This window comes from Uloborus diversus, chromosome 1 (assembly GCF_026930045.1).
Source record: "Uloborus diversus isolate 005 chromosome 1, Udiv.v.3.1, whole genome shotgun sequence".
Lineage (NCBI taxonomy): Eukaryota > Metazoa > Arthropoda > Arachnida > Araneae > Uloboridae > Uloborus > Uloborus diversus.
This window is the reverse complement of record NC_072731.1, coordinates 109,363,261-109,385,810: the sequence shown is the minus strand read 5'-3', so window position 1 is coordinate 109,385,810 and position 22,550 is coordinate 109,363,261. Positions and strand designations below refer to the sequence as shown.

Sequence of the window (22,550 nt, the reverse complement as noted above, 5' to 3'; positions counted from 1 at the left end):
TTGGTGTCAAGATTCAGATCTCAACGGATAACAAGTTCCATAACAGTTCCTCATGGAAATTGGACTGCCCCATGTTCTTCAATTCATTTTGAAAACAATTTTTTACTTTCTTTGATCCCGGATTTAAACTTGGCAAGTTACTGTATAATTGGAGTAGTCAAATGTTTTGGAAATTGTTGATTGACGACCAAAACTTGTCGCAAGTTTAAAATCCTGAATCAAAGAAAATAAAAAAATTGTTTTCTGAATGAATTGAAAAACATGGGACAATCGAACTTCTATGAGGAACAGCTATGGAGCTTGGTACTCGTTTAGAGCTGAACTATTTTATCGGTGACACTCTACCCAGGGCCTCATTTTGATCGAACTTGGCTCCTTTTCATTTATGTATTGTTGGGATTTTATTTTGCAGCGATCCACAGTGTACAGTAATGACCACAGCCCTGCTATTTCAATGACAATAGAGAAAATAATGCTTTTCAGAGCAATTCCATGTGTAACGGAAAGGGTTTTTTTTAAATCTTTTTTTAAGCTTAAGCAATTAGTCAAATTATTTTCATTTCAGCTGATTTTTTTTCTCTCTGCACTTCTTATTGTTAAAATATGAAAAACAAGACAGAGAAAAAAAAATTCTATTCCTTTTTCCTCAATGTTTGTGCAATTTTCTGCTCCGTGATGAAATGACACTTTTCTGAACCAAGTTTTTGGACTTCTTAGAATAAAACGATATTTTTGTGAAATTGTGTATTAATTCAACTGACGAATACTTTCGTGATAGAGAAGTCACAATAAGAAACTGTTAGTTTAAATAATTTTTCATACACTAGGTTGACAAATTTAAGTTTATGCGTTTTGACGGAATGACTACGGTGGAGTGACTTTTAAAGTCCATTCATTACTATAAAAAAGACCATATTTTTATTTAAGTTAAAAGTTGTTGCCTTTATATGACACTACTGTTGTTGTTTACGTGTCCATGGTTAATAACCATGGAAGGATTGAGGGCCATTGCCTCGAGATTTTGGACTTTATTTATTCACATAAAGACAACATGAGAAAGATTTTCAGCGTATGCGTAAAGAAAGGAAATACACCACTCAGAGCATCCGAGGTTATCAAACCCATATTTACTGGCATTTGAAGCAAAGTTTCTACCACAAAGCCACGAAGGCCCCCAAAGCATAATGAGTGATATAGTTTACAAAATCATTCCAATAAATTAATGAAAAAAAAATTCTTTCGTAAAAATTGTCAGTTTCGTGGAATTGCACTTCACTGAAATTAGAGGCACAGTAAAAATTTGTTTTTACACACATAAAATACACTTTATCATAAAATCTGTGATTCGTTTTGGTAGGAATATGAGTGTAGTTTCAGCTGATTCAACTGGAGTGAGTATCTTGATGACAAGATTTTTTCTTCGGTAATAATTTGCCTTCGTTTATTATTTTATTGTAAATAACAGATGTTTCAATAAAATACCTTTTTATCAGGAGTGGCATGGATTTTCATTCCGTTCTTTAAGTATAGTATTTCAATAAAATTATTTATTCTTTGGGCTGGGAGATTTTTCACTTGATTCTAATTCAGCATTGCTCATAGTGGTCACATTGCCCAATGTCTTACGCTTGTCAAAACCTACTCTCCTTGCAAACGGTAGATAGCGAGTAAAGTGATCATTATCATGTTTTTGAACGTACAAATACAGTGTCTATTTTTATTGATTACTTTTTTTTCTGCTAATAAATATTTTGAGAGGATAAATCTAAGTTTAGTGATATTTCTATTTCTTTGGTTCTTTTATTGGCAGTATCTTTCGGATTGTATAGTTAAAAGTTACTATCATAATGTTTTATGATAGTAACTTTTATTATCATAAAAAATAAATTATATTATTTATTTATTTATTTAAAAGCTTTTCTACAGTGATTTTAAATGATTCTAAGCATATTTAAATTAGATGCTATTTTCTTTGAAAGAGAGAATTTTGATGCACAGGTGTAATCTTTATATCAGGATTTTTTTTAAAAATTACTTTGTGGACTATGTTTGGAGCAAAGAAAAAATTATATGTGCACATTTTGACTAACAAAACAGAATCTTATTTTTTTATTTTGGAGTAGAAAGGGAAATTTTTATTTGCTCTAAGAGTTTATTTAATTTTATAGCACTAGCAGAACCGTGCAGGTACTCCTATCAGTAAATAAAAGTAAGGTTTCAAAGAAAGTCTGGAAGGAAGTTTGTGGCGGATGTGCGTCCAGGAGACCCCATAACACCTACAGCCTTGAAATTTTGTACAAAATTACTTCGAGTCCCGGGTATGTGCACGTGGGGTTTTATTTTTTTAAATTCGAATTAGTTTTTTCTGTAATTAATTTTTTTAAGCTCAAATTTTGTGTAAATTGCCTATTAAAGGGGTGAAAAATTACTTACATGTATTAATATATATCATTGGAAAGGGTAGAATTTTCCCGCATTCAACGCAATTTGTTTCAATGCTCTAACTTAAATAAGGCAGAGTTATTTGCATTTTTAGCTTGACCTTTTTTAGGCTTAACTAAAATTTAGGCACTACTTTCTTCATTAAATCTATCAGTAAAAAGCGAAGGAATTGCAGTACAGTTTTCTTTTTGACATCAGTGAAAAGAGCAGATTTTCTTACTCCAGATATAACTTGACCTTTGGTCGAAAAACCAAACTTCTGTCTCCAAAGGAAAAAAAGTTACAAGTCGTTAAAAATCAATTCAGAATAATCTCATCTGCATTAAAATTATTGATGTTTTATTTGGCGTTGCCATAGTTACGTTTTTTCGATTCGCATGTTTCTTCTTTCTTATTCACAAACTTTAAGAGTTTCGATTTTAATGGAAAATCTTAGGCTCAACTCAATTCAAGTCCCGAGCTAAAGAGCAAAAAATATTACTATAGACCCCGAATATGAAAGCGACTTGTCAAACGTACAAAACTGCAGTTTTTCAATGCTCATGAGTCCCTTAGCCCTTATGGCTATGCAAGTTAGTACAAGTTGTTTTAAATTTTGGGGAAGGTGCCCGGGTATTTTTTCCTGCGTCTGATAGAATGTGTTTGAAACTTCCATGTTATATAGAATTCGAATTATAAAGCTTTTGTAAAGCAGATTTTAAATACGGCTAAGCCTTTATTCAAGCGATTGGTAACCAAATTCATTATTGGCTGACAAGGAAATTAAAAGCAATGATTTAAAATTTTAATCTAATGCCAGTTTCTATTCGTAAACAAATAAAATATTTGTAATTTATTTTTAATAGTATAAGACAATAGGAATAAGGATTTTCAATTTTCCCTCGATTCTACATTTGTGACTAAGTCGGTTTTTTTTTTTTTTTTTTAAATTTTTAAGACTTTTTTTACAACAGACTAAGCATATATTTGTTCTTAAAAATATTTGTGGAAAATAGACTAAAAAGAAGCTAACAGCAAATTATATTCTTATAAAATAAGGCAAACTTGATCAGGTTGGTAAAATTAGGTTGCAGTATTGGCACTGTCTCACTTATTTGGCATTTTATAAAGTTTATAAGGTAAACGGGAAATATCACTGGCCAATATTTTTCTTAAATTGAATTTGTCGGCAAATTTGCAAAAAAAAAAAAAAAACAAAATACTGACTATTCTGATTAATTTTGAAAAAACTGACAAACACTGACCAAGTTGAAGAATATTAACTTGTACAGACCAGTTTTATGCCCTGTGAAAAATGAAAGATGTTCGATTCCCAGCTGTGTGAATTTGAGCCTTTTGAACTGCATAATGCTTCCTTCCAACTAAACAAGAAAATACTACGGAAGAGAATAAACTTTTCATCAACTAAACTAATATCTGTTCTGGAAATAGTAAAGTAATAAACATTGGCAATTATTAATGTTATATGACTCATGACAAACTCCCAATACATTTTTCAACTCAAAAAACAAGCCATCAGAAGTTAGTAGCTGTGACCTATCTATAAACTATAACTGCTGATCTTTTGCAAATAAAATAAAAATAAGAAGAAATGTATAAGGTTTAATATGGATCAGTGATGACATCAACACAGAAAATGTACAAAAGTAAAATATATAACATTTATTTTACAAAACAATGCGAGCATGGAAAAAATACAGCAAGAATCTCCTACATGATTAGAACAATTTTTACAGCAAAAGGAAGACTTCAATGCTGCATTAAAGGCAAGCCAACAGTAGTCATTTAGAAACAACTATTTCATTTTCATCTGTGAATTCAAATGCTTAAAAAAGCAGCAAAATGTAAATTTTTTGCATCATAAGTTGATTTAAGACCTAATTTTTCAGTGCTTTGTTTGATTTCAGCTGCTTTTCGATGACAATTTCTGGCCCTCGGAACAACTGTCCGATTACTACCTGCAATGTGAGAAAACATGACAACTAATCATTTTAAATGTTCAAACATTGAAGTGTGACTTTTTGAAAGATGAGTATTAGTTTTCTGAAATTATGATAATTCAATAAGAACAACATAATCAATATTTCAATGTAAATGACATCAAATTTGCAATTCTCAAGAAAGATACAATTTCTTATCTCAGGTTCATAGCAACCTTAGAAAATAATTTTCCATTTTTAAATTTTCATTATTTGTCACCTTCTAAAGAACAAAATAACATGAATTTAACTGGGTTAAAAAACATTCATTAATGCGGAGGCTTAATATTAGTGTGTACTAAAATGTCATTAGCAGCCACTGTTCCTAGTCAACATTTTTGTTCTTAATAATCTGCTAAAACAGTACAAAAAAAAAAAAAAAAAAAAGTCAAATATAAAATTAAAAAAATTAATTTGAATTTTGACATTTTGAATTCAAATTATGTTTTTCGCAATCACAAGTGTGTGTATGTAGGCGTGTGTGTTTGTGTGTAGGGGTATGTGTATGTGTGTGTAGGCATATGTGTTTGTGTCAGTGTGCAGGCATGAATGTGTGGGTAGTTGTGTGTATGTGTGTGTGTAGCTGCGTATGTATGCGCCTGTGTGTAGGACATGGATGCAACCTGGAGACGGCTTTTGCTATAGGAGCAGCATCGTGAGGAGCCGGTCGACGGTGACAGGGTGCGGAGGGTGGCGGTGGGAAAATAAAAAGATAGGACATCAAAAAAGTCAAATGAGAACAATAAGCAATCGTGACTGCTCAAAAAAAAAAAAAAAAAAACAAGTTGATGTGTGTGTGCCCATGACTTCCTTTTGTGTCAATTTACTGAAAATAGTGCCTTGGAGTAAGCAAAGAAACTTTAAATATTTTTTCCCCGAGTTTGTTGCGAACTAAAGCAAAAAAAAACATTTTATACAAATTCATTTTCCCAATATTGAACACTTTCATGTGATTCAATAGTTAACTCTCTAAATGTTGCCAATATTGACCAAAATAAAACCAGAATTAAAATTAAAATTAAAAAAAAAAACAGCAAATTTGTCGCCAAGTTGGTGAAAAAACTTGACGACAAAAAGCTCGACAATATATCGCCATGTGTTTGTCAAATTATAGCACTGGTTGAGTTTGCATTGAAATTAACGATGATTTCCCTCTAAAAAGGTGTAAAAGGCCCTCCTTGGAACATCCGAATGCAACCAAAAGGGAAGATGCACAACTAGGCCTCATCAGGAGTCTATGTATCAAATTTCAACTTTCTAGGACATACCATTCTTGAGTTCTGGGAGATACATACGAACATATATACGTAAGTACATACAAACATCACGAGAACACTCGCTGTAATTAATTCAGGGATCGTCAAAATGGATATTTCGGGTGTTTATACTTTCTTAGGCATATATCCACATGTGGTCAGGTTGAAAAAAAATAATATTCATTTAGGGGTCAGCAAAATGGAAACTAAGGCCGATTTTTGAGTGAAAATTTTTCGCGAATAAAGTACTTCCTTTACTTTGTAAAAAGAAGTAAAAAACCCTAAAATATATCTTAAAAATGAAATTTTACATGCTTTAAGTACCCTAATTTGAAACCTAATTCATTTTTTGCTCGATTGCATATATTAAAATGTTTCTTGCATAGGTAAAACTTGTCCTCTTCAATTTGCAACAATACCATCCAACAGTTTTTGCGGGCTTTTATTTTCATGACAACTAGGTGCATCTGGCAGTTCAAATAACTTTCGGTTAATAGTACCCATCATAACTTTGCTAATAAAATAAGAACCTGGACTGCAGACATTTCTATGCTTCTTAATTAGGCAGTAAGCATAAAAATAGTAAATAAGCATCCTTTATACATATAATAGCGAATCCACTGATCAAATAATGCTCTGACGTCATTATCAATGAAACTCCTATTATAGCATGATAATATTTTTTGGTAATGCTTTACATCCAGGGAAATGTTTTATTTTTTTAAAGGCTGAACTGGATCCGGTAACTTAACTGTTTTACTGTAATTTAAGGAAAATAAAGAAACGAAAAATCTACTATCTAAGTCTAATCTAAACGAAGCTATCTACTGGAGCTTAGAATTAAAATTTCAACTATCAAAATATCACCAAACAGACAATTACTTCATTTTAATGTAGGAGCAATTTTCACCCATCATACCTTGACAGGCGATTTTCTAGAAAAAATAATAAAAGTATGCCAAAAAATAATACATAGCTGATCAAAATATCAAATGAAATGTCTCTGAAAATATGTAGTGCTACAGAAATTCATATTTTGAATTGATGGACAAATGTTTAATCTAATAGTAGTTTACTCAAAATCATTTTTTACACTTGGTGTAGTTTTTTATTTTGCTCTTAAATTATTAAAAACTCTAAAAAATAAGCAAGGTGTACAGTCTTAAGAAATTAGCAAATTTTCATTCCAATACTTTTCTGCCTTACCTGTACCTAGACCAATGATTTCAAATTTTTCCAAGGGGAAGGGGGTGTCAAGAGTAAAAGGTGTATATTTGATGAAAATTTTATTGGAAAGCAATGAAAACAATGCCCACTTTTTAAAAAGAATTAGCTTTTCAAAGTTGGAGGAAGGGGACCCCCCCCCCCCTCCCTCCGACCCCATAAATGACGAACCTGCCTCTACTGTAATAATGCAACAGTAAGGGTGTTATTTGTTTTTACTTCATTATGCTAAAAAATCTAGTCCTTCTATAACCATACCATATTTGCATTGCTTCTTACTATTCCTTCATTTGAGCTGAGAACAGAAACGCCATATGTCAGGGACTTGCGTCTTTTCTGCACTAAACTAAAATTTTGGCCCACAAATAAAGTGCATTTCTCTACAAGGATTCACTTCTCTTCTACACTAGTCTATTCCTTTGCGTAAAAAAATGGCAAAAACCGCAGCAACTCAATTTTACAAAATAAAAATTTTTTTTATTTAAATGGTATTTTGCTCTTTCTGAAATATTTGATTAATTTTTTGTCTCCCTCATATTTCATAAAAAGGCACAAAAACTTACTACAAGGAAAGTTTTTAAAAGAACATATGTACTTTATAATATCCAGCAATTAGATTGAGCAAATCAAAACCAAAATAGCATTAAAATTTACTCATGAAAATTGACGAGGGGAGAAAATATAAATGAGATTGAGAAATAAATGCAGTTACTTCAAAAGTCATTTTCAAATAAACGCATCCTTAATATATATGATTTAATAACATTAAAAAAAGATTACTGAAGTGTGATATTTTAATGAAAAAAAAAGTTTTTAATAAGATGGAAACCAAGAGCTTTTAAAGAGCTGATTTAAAAAAAAAAAAAAGTCAAGCAATTCTGTGAGAAAAGTATATGATTTGCACGTGCAAACGAATTAGAGACTGAAAAACATAAAAATCATTTGCAGTGGCATGGCTGAAAAAAAATTCAGAGGGTTCTATGGTAGTTTTAGTATTTTTCTATGACCAAAAAAGGAAAAATGGAAGGGATATATTCCTGAGTTTCAAAATGAAACTAACTTCAAAATTAGCCTTATTACCAAATTTGATTTCCTCTTGATTGATTTAGAACAGAAGATTTTTACTTTTGGATTGGGTCTTAGTTTTAGTTAAAAAAGGCTGTAACAACACCGATAATATAATGCAAAACTCCTCATTGAAGCTACACAAACAGGGCTAAAACAAATGAAGAATATTAAATCAATATCTTTGAGTGAAAGAAACTAGTCATTTCTAGCAGAAGTTAGGTAGTGATGATTGTTGAATGGATGATACATCATATATAACTTCAGACAAATTTCATTGCATCAAGTCTCAAGTGAACCAATGGTCTGTGGAGTATTAAAATGCTATTATACAATGCAAAATGATAAATGAATATGAAATTTTAAGAAATACCTGACGTTTGATTATCTCTAAATTACTATTTGCATAAGTGACTAAATCTTGAATTTTTTCATTATCAGTTTCCTCTTTATGTTCTCTGAAGGCATCTTTTATTCTTCTCAGGGAATACGTTCTGAAAATTGAAAATAAAAATTATGTGTAAGGGTAATAAAAACAGATGTCCAATAATAGTCCTTTGAACTAACACAAAAATATACTTGTATAAGTAAATTTCCAATGCATTTTAAAATCAATACACCGACTTTACAGGGACATCTTATGGTGCCCGTACTTATATTTGAAAACAGAGAAGAATTCAGAAATATTTTCTATCCTTTTTATATTGTCGGAGAAATCCCATCGAAAACGTAAAATGTAAAAAATAAAAGTCTCTGCTAAACCGTAAAAAGTGCAGAAAAAACTAGTCAGTTGTTTTAATATATTTGGAAACTCCAGATCAACTTTGTTATAAATTGTTTCATAATAAGTTACTTTTCAATATAGTGTTTCCTCCAGACCTAAAAAAGGGCAAGGCACTTCCAGATAAAAGCAATGTATGATAATTCCATTAAAAGGGCCCTTGAATAGAAATTTTGTAGTAGAAAAGGGTGCATCTTTTTCCTTTTTTCTTGTATAATGCATAGAAAATGCAAGTATTTTTCAACAATGTTTTTCTTTTTTTAAATCATAAATAAAAAGCTTTTTAATGTTAATTTAAAAGAAATGTTTAAAACTTCAATTCATATTCTAATCAAATTATAAATAATTGAGCAATTGTGTATTTTAAAGAAAAATTTAAAAAATTTTGTTGCAAAAAAATTTAAATTTTGCAACAAAATTTTAATTTTTGTTTAAATTTTTTTGTCTGTAATTAATAGGCACATTTTCCCAAAATTGTACCTTTGATAAAAATCTTTCAAGTATGTTATAACCATGTGGTGAAAAGTAAATTACCATTTTTTTAATTGCGAATATTAATAGTTAACCTAGTATAAAGTCAAATATAAAGACAATGGATTGCAGTACTTTTCGATGACCATTGGTAGTCTGGACAAATAATTTCAGTAAATAAGGAGAGCTTGACACTTTAGCATCATTTTAAGTAAATAAGAGAAAACAAGTTCAAGTAGTAGCTACAGTGAATCGATTTCAGTTGATGCATATTTATCTACTTTACAACGTGATCCTTCACCTGTCCATTCTGCATGTTTTTTTTCATATGATACAAAAATTTGCTTTAAAGATAAATGATATATACCAAGACCTACCAAGTGATTTCTTTCATTTTTCATAAGCTGAAAAAGAAATCTATTATTTCCCATAAATAACTTCCTGGATCAAAATAACTCTTTTAGGCACGTCTATGCCTAATAATTGTTCATTATTGATTCCATCTTAAAGAATTAATGGAATAATCGTAATACTGCGTTCCCTTGAATTCGAAACCAGCGAATTAAATGTATTTTGCAGCTAAATCCTCTGACTCCAGTATTACTTCTTTATAGCAGGCAAAAGTGCTTTTATTCAAAATATGTTGTGTGTGTTCTTTTTAAATAACTCTAAAAAAATTATGTTATAGAGTAGACAGTTAGAAATAATAAACCAAATAGTTAAATTAATTTATCCTTTTGGGGGGGGGGGGCGAGGTGCCCGGGCCCCCATAAAATCTGCCACTGTCCGGGCCCCCCAGTTTCTAACAAGGCTGACTTGGCCTCTTGTCAGGCCTGGTCCTAGTCACAATATAAAAGCAAAGGATTTTTGACTCACTTTGCATAACTCATAGAATTAGAGAGTAGTAGAAGCACAAATCATTAAATATCACATGCAAAGCATTGGTTCGGGGAAAAAAACATTAAAATGCAGAGTGGAAAGACTTTCTTCATTCAGTGCTCAAATTTTCCAATGAGTAATTTTTGTCACACTGATTATTCCACTGCCATTTGTGATTTTTCATTACGCTGATCAGTTTACGCAAGGGAAAAAATGGGTTGTTCCCATTTGAAAATTTAGAGATTCGTTCTCTGTATCTGTATTTGTGATTAAAAACTAATCCATCTTGAGGGCATACCTTCAAACAACCATATCTTAAAATTTTGGCTGGATTAGTTCAGTGGAAAGGTCATTAAGCCTGTGTATATTATTACAAATATATTTCATTGGTATTTAATAGTAATGTTTCAATATTTAAGCATTATTCTAGCACCTATTGTGATTGGATTTGGGTCCTGAGGTGACTCACATAGTGATGACATCATATCTGCTCAGAGTCCATGAGCTAGGTGAAATTTAGAGGCATTGCTAAGTTAGTATAATTTTAGACAACTTATATTTGGTGAGAAATTGCTAAAGACAGCTAGACTTGGTGACTGTTTGAACCAGGGTTGGTAAAAAATACCGGTTTTCTTGAAAAAAATCAAATCAATCTTTTTTTTTTTTTTTAAGTTAAACACTATATGTGAGAAAAAATTTATTTCAGGAAAGTCAAGAAGATTTCACGGATTATTTATTTAAGAAAGTTTAATATTTATATTTATACCTTATTTCTGCATAATTAATTGAATAATTAAGAGTAAAACCTTGTAATTTCATTTCCACATACGTAGAGCTTTCTACAGGGGAATATTGTTTGAAACACTTTTAGCTAGAGACGTACCGAGTAGCACTTTGGCCGAGTAGCCGAGTACCGAGTACTCGGCCGAGTTACCAAGTACCAATTATATTTTAAGAAGAACCACCGACACACATGTGATGAATTTTAAACTTATTGGAATAGTAGTACAGACCTCCTTGTCCATATAATAGTTTTTAAAACTAAATTCCTGCTGAAATTTAATTACGCATTATATAAACAATTTTCTTTGTGTCAAAAATTTTACAAAAAAGTTATTTTTAAAAATAAATAAATAAAAGGTATGATTAATCAAATTGGAATTTAAAAAAAAAAAATACAGTAAAACAGGGCAATTTTTTTTTTCTGCAATAGAGAGGTGTTCGCAGGATAGGAGTTTGATAATGTTATTTGCATTGGAACTGGGGAATTAAAAATTGTCCGCATGAGAGGGGTGTCCGTTAGGAGGGGTTTCACTGTATACCAATCAATTATAGTTTTAGTCCGCCAAACATAAATAATTTTTTAAATACAATAAATATGTAGGAACACTGCAGACACGTGTTTCTGACTGCAGACACCTCCCCCCCCCCCCCCCGTTACAAGGTTGAGTGCATAACATGTGAGCCAAAGAATGTAAAGACATTCAACAAAAAAATCCGACTTTTGTCAGATGCCTTTAAATCTGCGAGTTTCCATTTTGTGCATTGAAAAAGGAATTCCTTGTAACGCCAAAACACGTGTCTGCAGTGTTCAGGGTACAGATGTGATATACCCCCCCCCCCATTTGGCGACATCCGATTTTTTGCACAAAATTGAAATATTTTTCTCGCCAATGAGGCGATAAATTTTTAAGCATGGCATCCCTGGTGAAACTAACCTGTGGCTGGCAACGCGAAGGCAAACTTGTTCGAACTTGTTTACTTGGGTTCTTTACTTGGTTTTACGCAGGAGAGATACGTGTTGTTTTGTGCAATATACCTTACAGAAATGCTTATTTTGTGTTAGTTTAGATTCAGTAGTTGTGTTTTGAAGTAAAAACATTAGAAAATGCCAGTTTCTTCAAACTTGAAGGTTAATTAAAAGTTAACTCCAACGTGGTGTGTATCTGTAACGTGCCATTGTCATATGATGTATTGTTTTAGACTGAGTGTGAATATTTATACCATATAAAAAGGTAAGTTCTTTATTTTAGAATTCAAAAAAAACCTCTCACTTCCAAAATTCTTTGTTTTTACAAATCCATGAAGGGTTCTTGTAGTTTTTAACTTTGTTTTTACTGTATGTAAATTAATTTTACAGAAATAGTACGGTTATTTTGTTCTAAAAGTTAATTCTTATCGATGCCACGAATTATTTAGACATTCTGTTAACGTGCCTCCTTTAGGTACTGAATTTTATGTTAACAATTGAAAGTTCTTTCGGTTGTACTCTTAAAAATGCTGAATTTTATTAATAAATCTGCACAATAATGGTGCATATTTCACACTTAAAAACTGTGTCATTATTGTACACTGAACGGAAGAAGCCACCCTTGGGTGTCTCCCATGAAAATATACATAACTGTGACCATACTCCGACTGTAATGTATATCAACAGTCGGAGGGATAACGGGACCGAGTGGAGCGAGGTCCTGGCGAGCCAGAGGTCTCATAGTACTTTCGTTAATGAGACCGAGGCAGGGCCGCCGAGCCGAGGTCTCATTACGAAAGTACTATGAGGACCGAGGGCTCGTATCCCGGAGAAATGATGAAAAAAAAATTAATGCATTAATTTCGACTTGTAATTAATACAATAATTTATTTCATTGTATTTTAATATGTTTACAAAAAACCCCGGCCCTGTACATTTTTGAAGCATATATTCGTGATGTTTTTTGTTGTGCTTTTATGTTGTTATTATATATATTGTGTTCTGAAGTGCTTTGATCATGTTTTTTTATCTGATTTTTTCCTGTTGGCGCTAAAAAAAGCATCGCTAAGAACGATGTATGACATATGTCGTCATACATCGTTTTCTTGGCAACGCTTTCTTGGCACCAACTGGAAAAAGTCGCCAAGGGTGGGGTATATCACATCAGTTCCGTGTTCCTGCACTGTACTTTTAATGTTGTTTTATTTCCTTTTATTTTTTAAGCAAAGGTATTTTTAATATTTTTTGTAACTAATTTTTGTTTGTAGCAAAAAAACCAATTTTTAATATAAAAATTCCATATTTTCTATACTTACCTTTTTTGCCATATTTTTTAATAAATAAGTTTTATTAACTTTGTGAACATTAAAATAAAGATTTATTCCATTGAAGCATAACTTCATTATTCTCAAAACTTAAATTTGACTTATAAATTTTAATTGTAAATGATTGCAGAATATGATGCTTGCTTTTTTTTAATATAAATTTTAGTACTGCCTTGGAAAATATTCAAATTTTTGCTAGTACTCGGTATTGGCCGAGTATCTGATCAGAATTTGGCCAAGTACCGAGTAGTTACCGAGTACTCGGTACGTCTCTACTTTTAGCTATTAAAAAATTACAATACCTAAATGGGCCTTGGTATAAAAAATCAAAGAAATTAAACCTTAAAGTAAACAAGCAAATTAGGTAGTAAATTAAGTTTTAGTTGAAATATGCTTTTTGAACTACTTTAAAATGCAAAAGATTGAAAAATAATGATAACTGAATAAATAAAAATGAACAACTTGGATTTTTCTCAGTGTAATTTTAGAAAAACTTATTTGATATGCCTTGCATATTTAGGTACCTAATAGGAAAAGCTGCATTGATTCGAAATGTCTGATTTGATTCAAAATTCTGATTTGAAAAAAGAAAAAAAAAAAAAAAAAAAGAAAAACGATTTAGAGAATTTGCATTACCTTAAAAAAAATATTAAATTACTAAATTTCTTAATCTTTAATTTAACTTTAAAGCTTTGCTAGTTACTTTGCATTAATAAGATTTTACTCCTTTGCAATAATACATAAAATTTATGAAAACATTTTGGGGAAAACGATAAAGTTTTTGAAAAAAACCACATATTTTTTTTTTTTTTAAACCACTTGGTTTAAACCAAACAACCCTGGTTTGAACCTGGGTCATTCCACGTCAAATCAACCACAAAAATAGAATTTTAACACCCCACTGTCTCGGAATTTGATCAAACTTGGTATACTTCATCCCTTTATGGTTACAAGCAACCCCCTAATTTTTTTTTCTTTCAGTATCAAAGCGTTTTGATTTTATAGCCTTTTTGAAATTTGGCGATTTTACATTTTTTGTCATTTTCGAGACACTCAAACTAAGATGTTGTTGTTTATGAAAAAAATTCTTTCTTGTAACTAATGCTATAATCTTTTTGAAAATTTTTACACAAAATAGAAAGACTTTGAACATGTTGATAAAAAATATTTTAATAACCTTAGTTTGCACAAAATTTTTTTAAAAAATTAGAAAATTGAAAATTTTGAATTTTTTTTGCAAAAAAGGGTGTTGGCAAAAATCTGAATTTCAACAAAAGGGTCAGCTTTAAAAATCATGATTTTTTTAAAAAATTGATCATGAATATGTACTCCTAACTTATCCAATGAAAAACATTAGGGGACTTTAAGGGATTCTGCCCCCCCCCCCTCTTCACATTCTGGAAAAAAAAGCGTAAAACATCATACAATCTCTTCCATATTCTTAAAAACAGAATTGTCAACAATTATGACAAAAAATTCAAATATACAGTGTGTTGAATATGGAACTCAAATATAAAAAAATAATAATATTTAAGCTTCTATTCTATTTGAAATAGTTTAAAATTTGTCAAATCAGCCACAAAAATGGGATCTTAACACTTACCATCTAGATTTTGATGGAACTTGGTATAATTCCTTATTTTGTGGTTAAAAGCAACCCCTTTGTTTCTTTTCTTTCAATCTCAATTGTATTTTTAATTTTATAGACTTCTGAAATTTTTTGATTTTGCATTTTTTTTTTTGTCACTTTCAAAGACACTAACTGAGCTGTTGTTAATGGAAAAAAGAAATTATTTCTCAGCAACAAATGATATTACGTTTTTGAAAATTGTCATAAAAAATGTTAAGACTGAATATTTTTATAAAAAAATATTATAATAATCTTTTTATATTATATTATAATATTTTTTTTAAAAAACAGAAACGTTAAACATTTTGGTTTTTTTTTTTTCGGTCAAAAAAAACCATTGTTAAAATTCTAAATTTTTAACATCAGGGTCAGTTTTAAAAATCATGATTTAAAGAAAAATGATCATGAGTATGTGCCCTAACTTTTCCTATGAAAAAAGTTATGGGTATTTTTAAGGGATTCTGTCCCCTTCCCCCCTAGAAACAACGAAAGCATCATAGAGAAAAGTTCTTCCATGTCTTTGAAACAAGAGTTCCCAGCAATTATTTTAAAAATTTAAATGTAAAGTGTGTAAAATATTGAACTCAAACATATAAATTTAATATTCAAGCTATTTTTTATTTTGAAATATTTAAAAATTGTTTAAAATATAAACATTCTGAAAATAAGATATCATGAAATTCAAAAGTTGCAGACAACAATATCTGCATACAGATTACTGCATTTTAGTCCAGACAAGTTAAAACAAAAGTCAAGTCTTAACACCAATTCATAATCATGCAGTTACTAGTACTTTCAGGATCCCCCCCTCTCCTTACGTTTGAGAAAAATTCGCTATTGTGGAACTGTTTTTCCATTATAGTTTTGCTGCCATACAACGACAAATTCATCCTTTTAATTTCTTGAAATTACATTTAACCACCCCTTAAAAATTAATGGTCTGATTGTTTAGTTATAATATGTTTTAAATAAAGTAAATTACCTGTCCCCCCTCCCCCTCATAGCAAATGAAGAAATAAATTAGTATTTATGCACCTCTCGTATTCAATGGATTTTTATATTTTTTAATGACAATTGGAAAACCAAATCATTATTTGCATGGAAATTTTTTTTTTGTCCAGATTCCCTTCCCCCCATCTTAATGACATAACTCGCAACTTTTCCTCAACTTACTGGGGATTCCAAAATTTTAATTCCTAAAAATTTTCTGTCTGTATCACTTTATTAATGCTTAACATTCACATTATGAAAATTAATTCCAGTAAATGAATTTTCTATTCTTTTTGTTTTCTTTTTTTTGAAAAAACATAATAAAATCAATAATAGATTTGAATATCTTGTGAGGAATAAATACATAATTGTTGACAAGAGATTAAAAGCTTCTTGTTAGTCAGCAGGTCTGCTAAAAAAACAAGTCCTGCTCTCACTTGTTAAGAAAACAAATAATGGTGCTTTCTTTCTCTACAGGCCTCCCATGGGATACATTTTAGCCTACCCTATAAGAATTGCACTAACAGCACAGAGTGGTTGCTGACTCCCCTGGATAAAAGATAGAATTCTCTGAAAGAACTTTTCTAAAATTTTGTGAAAAGGTCAATATGAAAGAATGAATTGAACTAGAATAGCAATTGGATGTTGACTTATAGGGGGTTCTAGCAAAATGTGTGTCAAGTTAGAAAGGATTTCACGCCATTGAAGTTAGCATTGGGCAGACCCCAAGAAAAATAAATGTCAAGTTACAAGGATTATCAGTGTGTCCAGTTACTGAAGTCTCATTGTATTTAAACTGGAATATATATTAATATTTATAGGGCAGTTCTCAAAAGGTGGGAGCAAACACAGACCCTCAACTTTGAAGCTTCAACACCAAATAACTTTCATTTTAATTAACTCAAAAATTTTTGAGTTAAATTATAATACTGTATAGAGACGAGAATTGACATAAATTATGGAAAAAATGCTCTTTAAATGCCCTTAAAAAATATTTTCTTTGCTAAAAGGCGCAATTTTGGACATACCAAAACGTTAACTGAGCAAATGTACCATTAAAGAAAAAATTTTTTAAAATTATTTCCATACGTTTCAAAAAAAATTTAAAGGTATGAATCTTACACTGAATAATTTTTTTGTTAATATTTTACACAAATAACAAAAGTAAAGACAGATTATTCACTTTGTAAACAATTTTAGAAAATAGTAAGTTTTAAATTTGATGCATGTCCAAAATTTATGATCTTTACAATGCCTATTTTTTGAGAACTAAGTATATGATGTTTTCATTTTAAAAGTGTTTATCGAGCCTCAGAATCAATTTTTAATTGTTTAAAAGTGTTTTCATAAGCTTTTATGCAGTATCTTAGAAGAAAAATAATTTTTTTTTACACGTACATGTGAGATGTCCAAATGGCGTTACGATCTTGACGCCGATAAATTCTGTCCATTTATTCAAAATTTTTGATGATCTACTGTCTTCTAACCTCAATAAAAAAGGTTATTATAATGTTATCTTCTTTAATCCATTGGTATTTTGCATAATTAATATGTTAACACATTGAACAATACATAAATTACAGTAGAAACATGGCTGCTTACGATCGAACCGAAAGCCATTTTGCGCTAAAATCGCCAAGCAAACCTCCGTTGGCGACAGCACAGTATACGATAAGCTAAAGGTTACTAGAGGGGAATTCCAATTTGACAAATGTAGTTTATCGTCAGCTGTACCAGTTTTGGCGACTTTATCACCTGCGCTAGCATTTTTTTTTTTCCCCCGCTTTTATTATTTTAGAATTCTTTTTCTCTTCTTCCTTTTGGAAACATAATTTAACGATCTCCAAATAGAAATACGAATTTCTTTCTTCAATAATTTTTTTAGACATCATTTTAATCCTTATGACATTAGAAAAAATATTCATTATTAAAACTGATGTCACTTTTTACAATTGTATTATTTTTAATTTGAAGCTTTTTTTTAACCTTGCATCAATTTCTTCAAAATCATTCTAAAACTTTATTATATGTAAGGAGCAGCATGTATAGCCATTCAAGTATTTCATTAATTATCCTCTTTATTATTAAATTGCAAAATTTAAAAAGTAGTAAATAAAATTTTCATTGGAAAAGTTAAAAATCAGATTAACAATTGTCAAAAATGGTGAAATTTACGTTATGATGATGTCCAAAATCCGTTACCTACAGGACAACAATGTCCAAAATCTGTTACCTACAGACTGCTGATTTAATTTGCTAATTAACAATTTTTACAAATACCTGCTGTCTTTTCATGTTCATATATTGTGTTCTAGGTATGCATACTATAGAATAAAATCAAAATTGATGTCAAATTCGAAAATTTTTAAAATTGCTCAAAGTTAACTTTTTTGTTCCCACCTTTTGAGAACTGCCCTATAAATCATTTGTAGAAAATAAAAAGTGGCTTGAAAAAACATACTACCCTTGATAAAACTAATGCAGCAGTTTGAAAGAGGAATCAAGAAAAAGAAAGTATTTTAAATAAAAAGTAGTTACCAATCTCACAGTCATAATATAAACAACTAACTATTTATGTAAACCATACAGTTTGCTGATCAGCTGTCCATCTAATACCAGCTGTTCGTTTTTGGGAGCTAGTAAAGCAACCATAAAGTTAGGGAGGTGACAGGCAAGTATATTAAAAAGAAAACAAAACATCTGAAAAAATTACTAGTGAAGTGTAAAATAAAAATACCTGTCATTTGTACTAAATGCCCGGTTATTAGGATCCATTTATGATCATAGAAACACTCAAGATAACAAAACACACTTTTAGGGTCAAATGAGATTGTTGCAAAGCAGGGTTGGCAAAAACCCGGGTTTTTTTTAAAAAAGCCCATGGACCCAGGGTTTTTTTAAAATAAAACCCAAAAAAACCCAACTAAAGTTGGGTTTTTTAAAAGAAATGTGGGTTTTTTTTTTCTTTTAGGGAAAATGTGGGGGTACTTGTAGCATATTGTAGCGTAAGTGTATAGACAAAGTGCAAAAATTGTCTTCGGGTAAAAAAAGCTGGAAAACTAGTTAAAATTCAGCATATTCTGAAGAAAAGTATAAAAGACTACAAAACCCAAGAATGGTGAAGTTTCAGATTTTTTTTAGTTTTCATTATTACCAACAGTTAAGGCAAAGTTACTTCTCGAGTGATAAAATCTATTGTTCGTTTTTTAATTACTACATATTTTTTTTTTTTTTTTGCATTTTACTTTATTGTATATCATTTTGTTATGCAAAACTACTGTAGAACCTCAAGTAGTTTAAATCAGTTTTTACTGAATTCCAGCTTAATCAACACATTTCTTTGAATTGAATGTTGCCTGTTTTTCTACTTCTGTGTACAGAGTAAGAAATATTAAACTTTTTCGAAGATAATGAAAATACTGCACATCCTGTTCTGTTTTCTGTTGACCGTTTGAAAAATCTGTTAATTTCTAAAAATATACCTTGTGTTTATTCAAGATTTGTGACGTGTTGGTTTGCTGAAAATAATTCACCTGAAAGCCTTTTAACTAGAGTAGTTTCCTCTGTACAATCTACAAATATTGAGAAAATCAGACGAGACAGGACTCAGTCAAGATAATTTGAGTTATTTATTGACCAGTTAAAGAAAAAAGTTAAATATATTTATTTAAAATCTTTGAAGTATTTTTTTAATGCTGTTAAGTGTTAAGAAATACTATTAAAGTTCAAAATTCATTTTTTGTGTTCATTGTCTGTGATGAAGAACAAATAAAAAAGAAATTTAAATTATGAAAGTATTTAAATTAATTTTTTTTTAAAACTTCTCAGAAAATTTTAAAAAACCCAAAAGTGGGCTAAATAATGGGTTTTTTTAAATGGGTTTTTTCAAAAAAACCCATTGGGTCCAATTCGGCCAACCCTGTTGCAAAGCCTTAATTATAAACATTTTGGGCAATTGTAACCATTTTAAACTCATACCCAATAAATTGCTATGTTAAACCAAATCCAAGTTTCAGTTTGATATTGCATTAGATTAATGAATAAAGTTAAAAGCTCTGAACTCGTATTTATAGGATTTTTAATACTTTGCATAAATTGTCTAATTATAAATTGGAATTAGATGAAAAGTTTTAATTTTTATATTGCCCTGAGTTTAACAATAATTTTTAGTGTGCATAAATTGTTGTAGGAAAATTTCGAATTTCGCGATATTCGATTATTTTTATTGTTTATTTTTAATTTAAATTATTTACAATTCAAAAAAATCTTGAGTATTTAATTGTTTACATTTAAGTTCAAACGCCAATGTATTTCAATATTTAAATTTTCTTTAATGCAATTATTAACTTAGTTTGTAATATTGCGATCAACTTTTTTTCATTTATCAAAATAGGGGGCAGGGGGGCAGAATCCCTCAAAGTCCCCTAAAGATTTCTATTTTATATGTTAGCACACATGTTAATGATCATTAAAAAAAATATTTAAATTATTTTAATTTAGACCCTCATGCCAAAATTTAAAAATTTTGACTATCATTTTTTTATTGAAAAAAATTAAAAATTTTCAGTTTGTTAATTTTTTTTAATTGCTGAATATAAATTTAGATTTTTGACATATTTTTTTCTGAAATACTTGAAATCTTAATATATAATATAAAAATTTTCCAAATTTTTTTATCTTTAGCTTTTGAGAAATAATTTTTTTTGCAAACAGCTGCTGTTGATTCTCAGAGAACTGTAAAAGACAACTAACGCAAAATCGCAAAACTTTGAAGGGCCAAAAAATGAAAACTATTTTTAATAGAGAAGAAATACTTTAGGAGGTTACTTAGGACTATGAAAAGTAGAAGTATACAAAGTTTCATTGGAATTTGAGATGGTGGGTGTTGGGGTGTGGTTGAATTGACATGGAATGACCCACCTTTTAGTTCATCACTATCGTGTAACCATCATCAAGGTTAAAATCATCAAGGTGTAATCCACTGAACTGCCAATCAATGGCAACCTTTTGGAGAACTTACACTCAAATATACCGTTCAATTTTAATGGTACAGATTTAACTTTTTCCTGTGAAACTTGCAAACTTTCACTAAATAGCCAATTACTGGAGGTTCAATCTAATTGTAGGCAGAGCATAACTTACAACAATTTTTGAATGGAGGCAAGAATAGGGTTGCCAGATTTAAGAACAGTAAATATAGGACAGGCTTCTAAGAGTGTGAAGGGGAGGGGGGGGGGTGTCTGGATGTGGGGTATTTTTAAGGGGTGCTTTCCGATGTAGAATGTCTCTGCATGATAAATCTACAAAATTCAATCGTAACAAAGCATTAAACCTTACAAACTGTCACCCATCAAAGAATAAAAAAATTTTCATTGTGATTGAAGACGCATTCGCAGAGATATATTTCCAACATTAGTCAATGAACAGAGCTCCTCATGGTCTGCCGCCAAACAAAAAACAAATTAAAACGAAAATAACTGCCGTTAACGTTAACCAAATTAAACGTTTACTGCCACAAGATTTTCTTATTGCTCTTTATCTCACATATTTTGTTTTACTTTATTTTTTCCCCATAAAATAATGCCTCGTTTTGTAAAATATTGTTATTGGCTAGAATACGGGGCATAAGCCGTCCGGTATGGAAGTTCCTCGGGACGCGGACAGTTTTTCAAAATACAGGACTGTCCCTTGAAATCCGGGACGTCTGGCAACCCTGGGCAAGAATGACTTCCCCTCAAGATTTAAATTAAGAGGGGATCATTTAGTTTTCCATTGTTATCTTTAGTAATGTTTCGAATATTCTCCTGCTCAGACTACTTCCGAAGAGAGAATCAAAGAAATTTCGGCTCGAATACTGCCCTGAATATTATCCCCTGATGCAGGAATACTAGTTTGAATTAAATAAGAAAAGGATTCTTTACAAAAAATTAAGAGCCTTACATTTTTTTTTCAGGAGAAAGAAATCAAATACGTATCGTCTGTACACAACGAAAAACATTTTAAACTACATCAACACTAACTTTGACTTGTTGTGAAAGTTTACGAAATAGCATTTGATACAGTTCATCAAATGTAAACTGTCAACATTTTAATGACCGGTAATATTTTAAATCGTCATTTTTAACACTTTAAAGCTTGTTAGTACATACCCATGCAATTGAAACTAATCAGAACTTATTATGATTACGATATTAATTACTTACCTATACATAAAACTAGAAAATTTACTCGATTCTTTTAATAATTGTTTATAAATTCTCAAAATTTGCGTGCGAGATGCCATGATTAATTACTATTGCCAAACATAAAACACGGAAAGAAAAATTTATATTAATCGGCTTAATCGGCTCTGCATGGAAACCCATGATTCTACGCGTAAAATACTTACATCGAGTATTTATTTAAAATTTATTTCAATGTTTAAACATCAAAAATAAAGTTAAACTTATTTTTCTTATGGTTAAAAAAAATCTGTTTAAAAGTAATAATTGTAACTGTTTGAGTGCATTCGACGAACACGACCGGGAGCGACCGGTTAGTTAATCACGTGACAACTAATGATCACGTGCTCCAATCAACCAATCAACTGCTTAGAATGGTAACCGCTGCAGTAACCGGTTTATCATAGAACGCCGCGGTTAGTAACTGGTTACTTACCGGTTGACCGGTGAGGTTCGTCGAACGCAACCTTTGACTCTACTGAGATAAAAAAAAACTTTAACTTCATCTACGGTTTTTGATTTTGTTATTTGTTTAGG

The 22,550-nt window shown here is 30.5% G+C and overlaps 1 protein-coding gene across 1 annotated transcript; it reads right to left on the bottom strand.

Moving 5' to 3' along the window:
- Positions 1-4,096: 4,096 nt before the first annotated feature.
- LOC129231309 (LYR motif-containing protein 4-like) lies at positions 4,097-22,100 on the bottom strand. The gene is made up of 3 exons (XM_054865602.1): positions 21,996-22,100; positions 8,340-8,460; positions 4,097-4,400 (listed from the first exon to the last, which is right to left on the bottom strand). Exons 1-3 carry the CDS (start codon positions 22,073-22,075, stop codon positions 4,320-4,322), a joined length of 282 nt encoding a protein of 93 aa, XP_054721577.1. The 5' UTR covers positions 22,076-22,100; the 3' UTR covers positions 4,097-4,319.
- Positions 22,101-22,550: the final 450 nt, after the last annotated feature.

Excerpts from the sequence above, each read along its gene's own strand:
- LOC129231309 (XM_054865602.1), bottom strand. The coding sequence starts at position 22,075 with ATGGCATCTCGCACGCAAATTTTGAGAATTTATAAACAATTATTAAAA. Across the intron at positions 8,461-21,995 it reads TTTTCTAGTTTTATGTATAG|AACGTATTCCCTGAGAAGAA; the intron begins GTAAGTAATTAA and ends TTCAATTTTCAG. Across the intron at positions 4,401-8,339 it reads TAGAGATAATCAAACGTCAG|GTAGTAATCGGACAGTTGTT; the intron begins GTATTTCTTAAA and ends CTCACATTGCAG.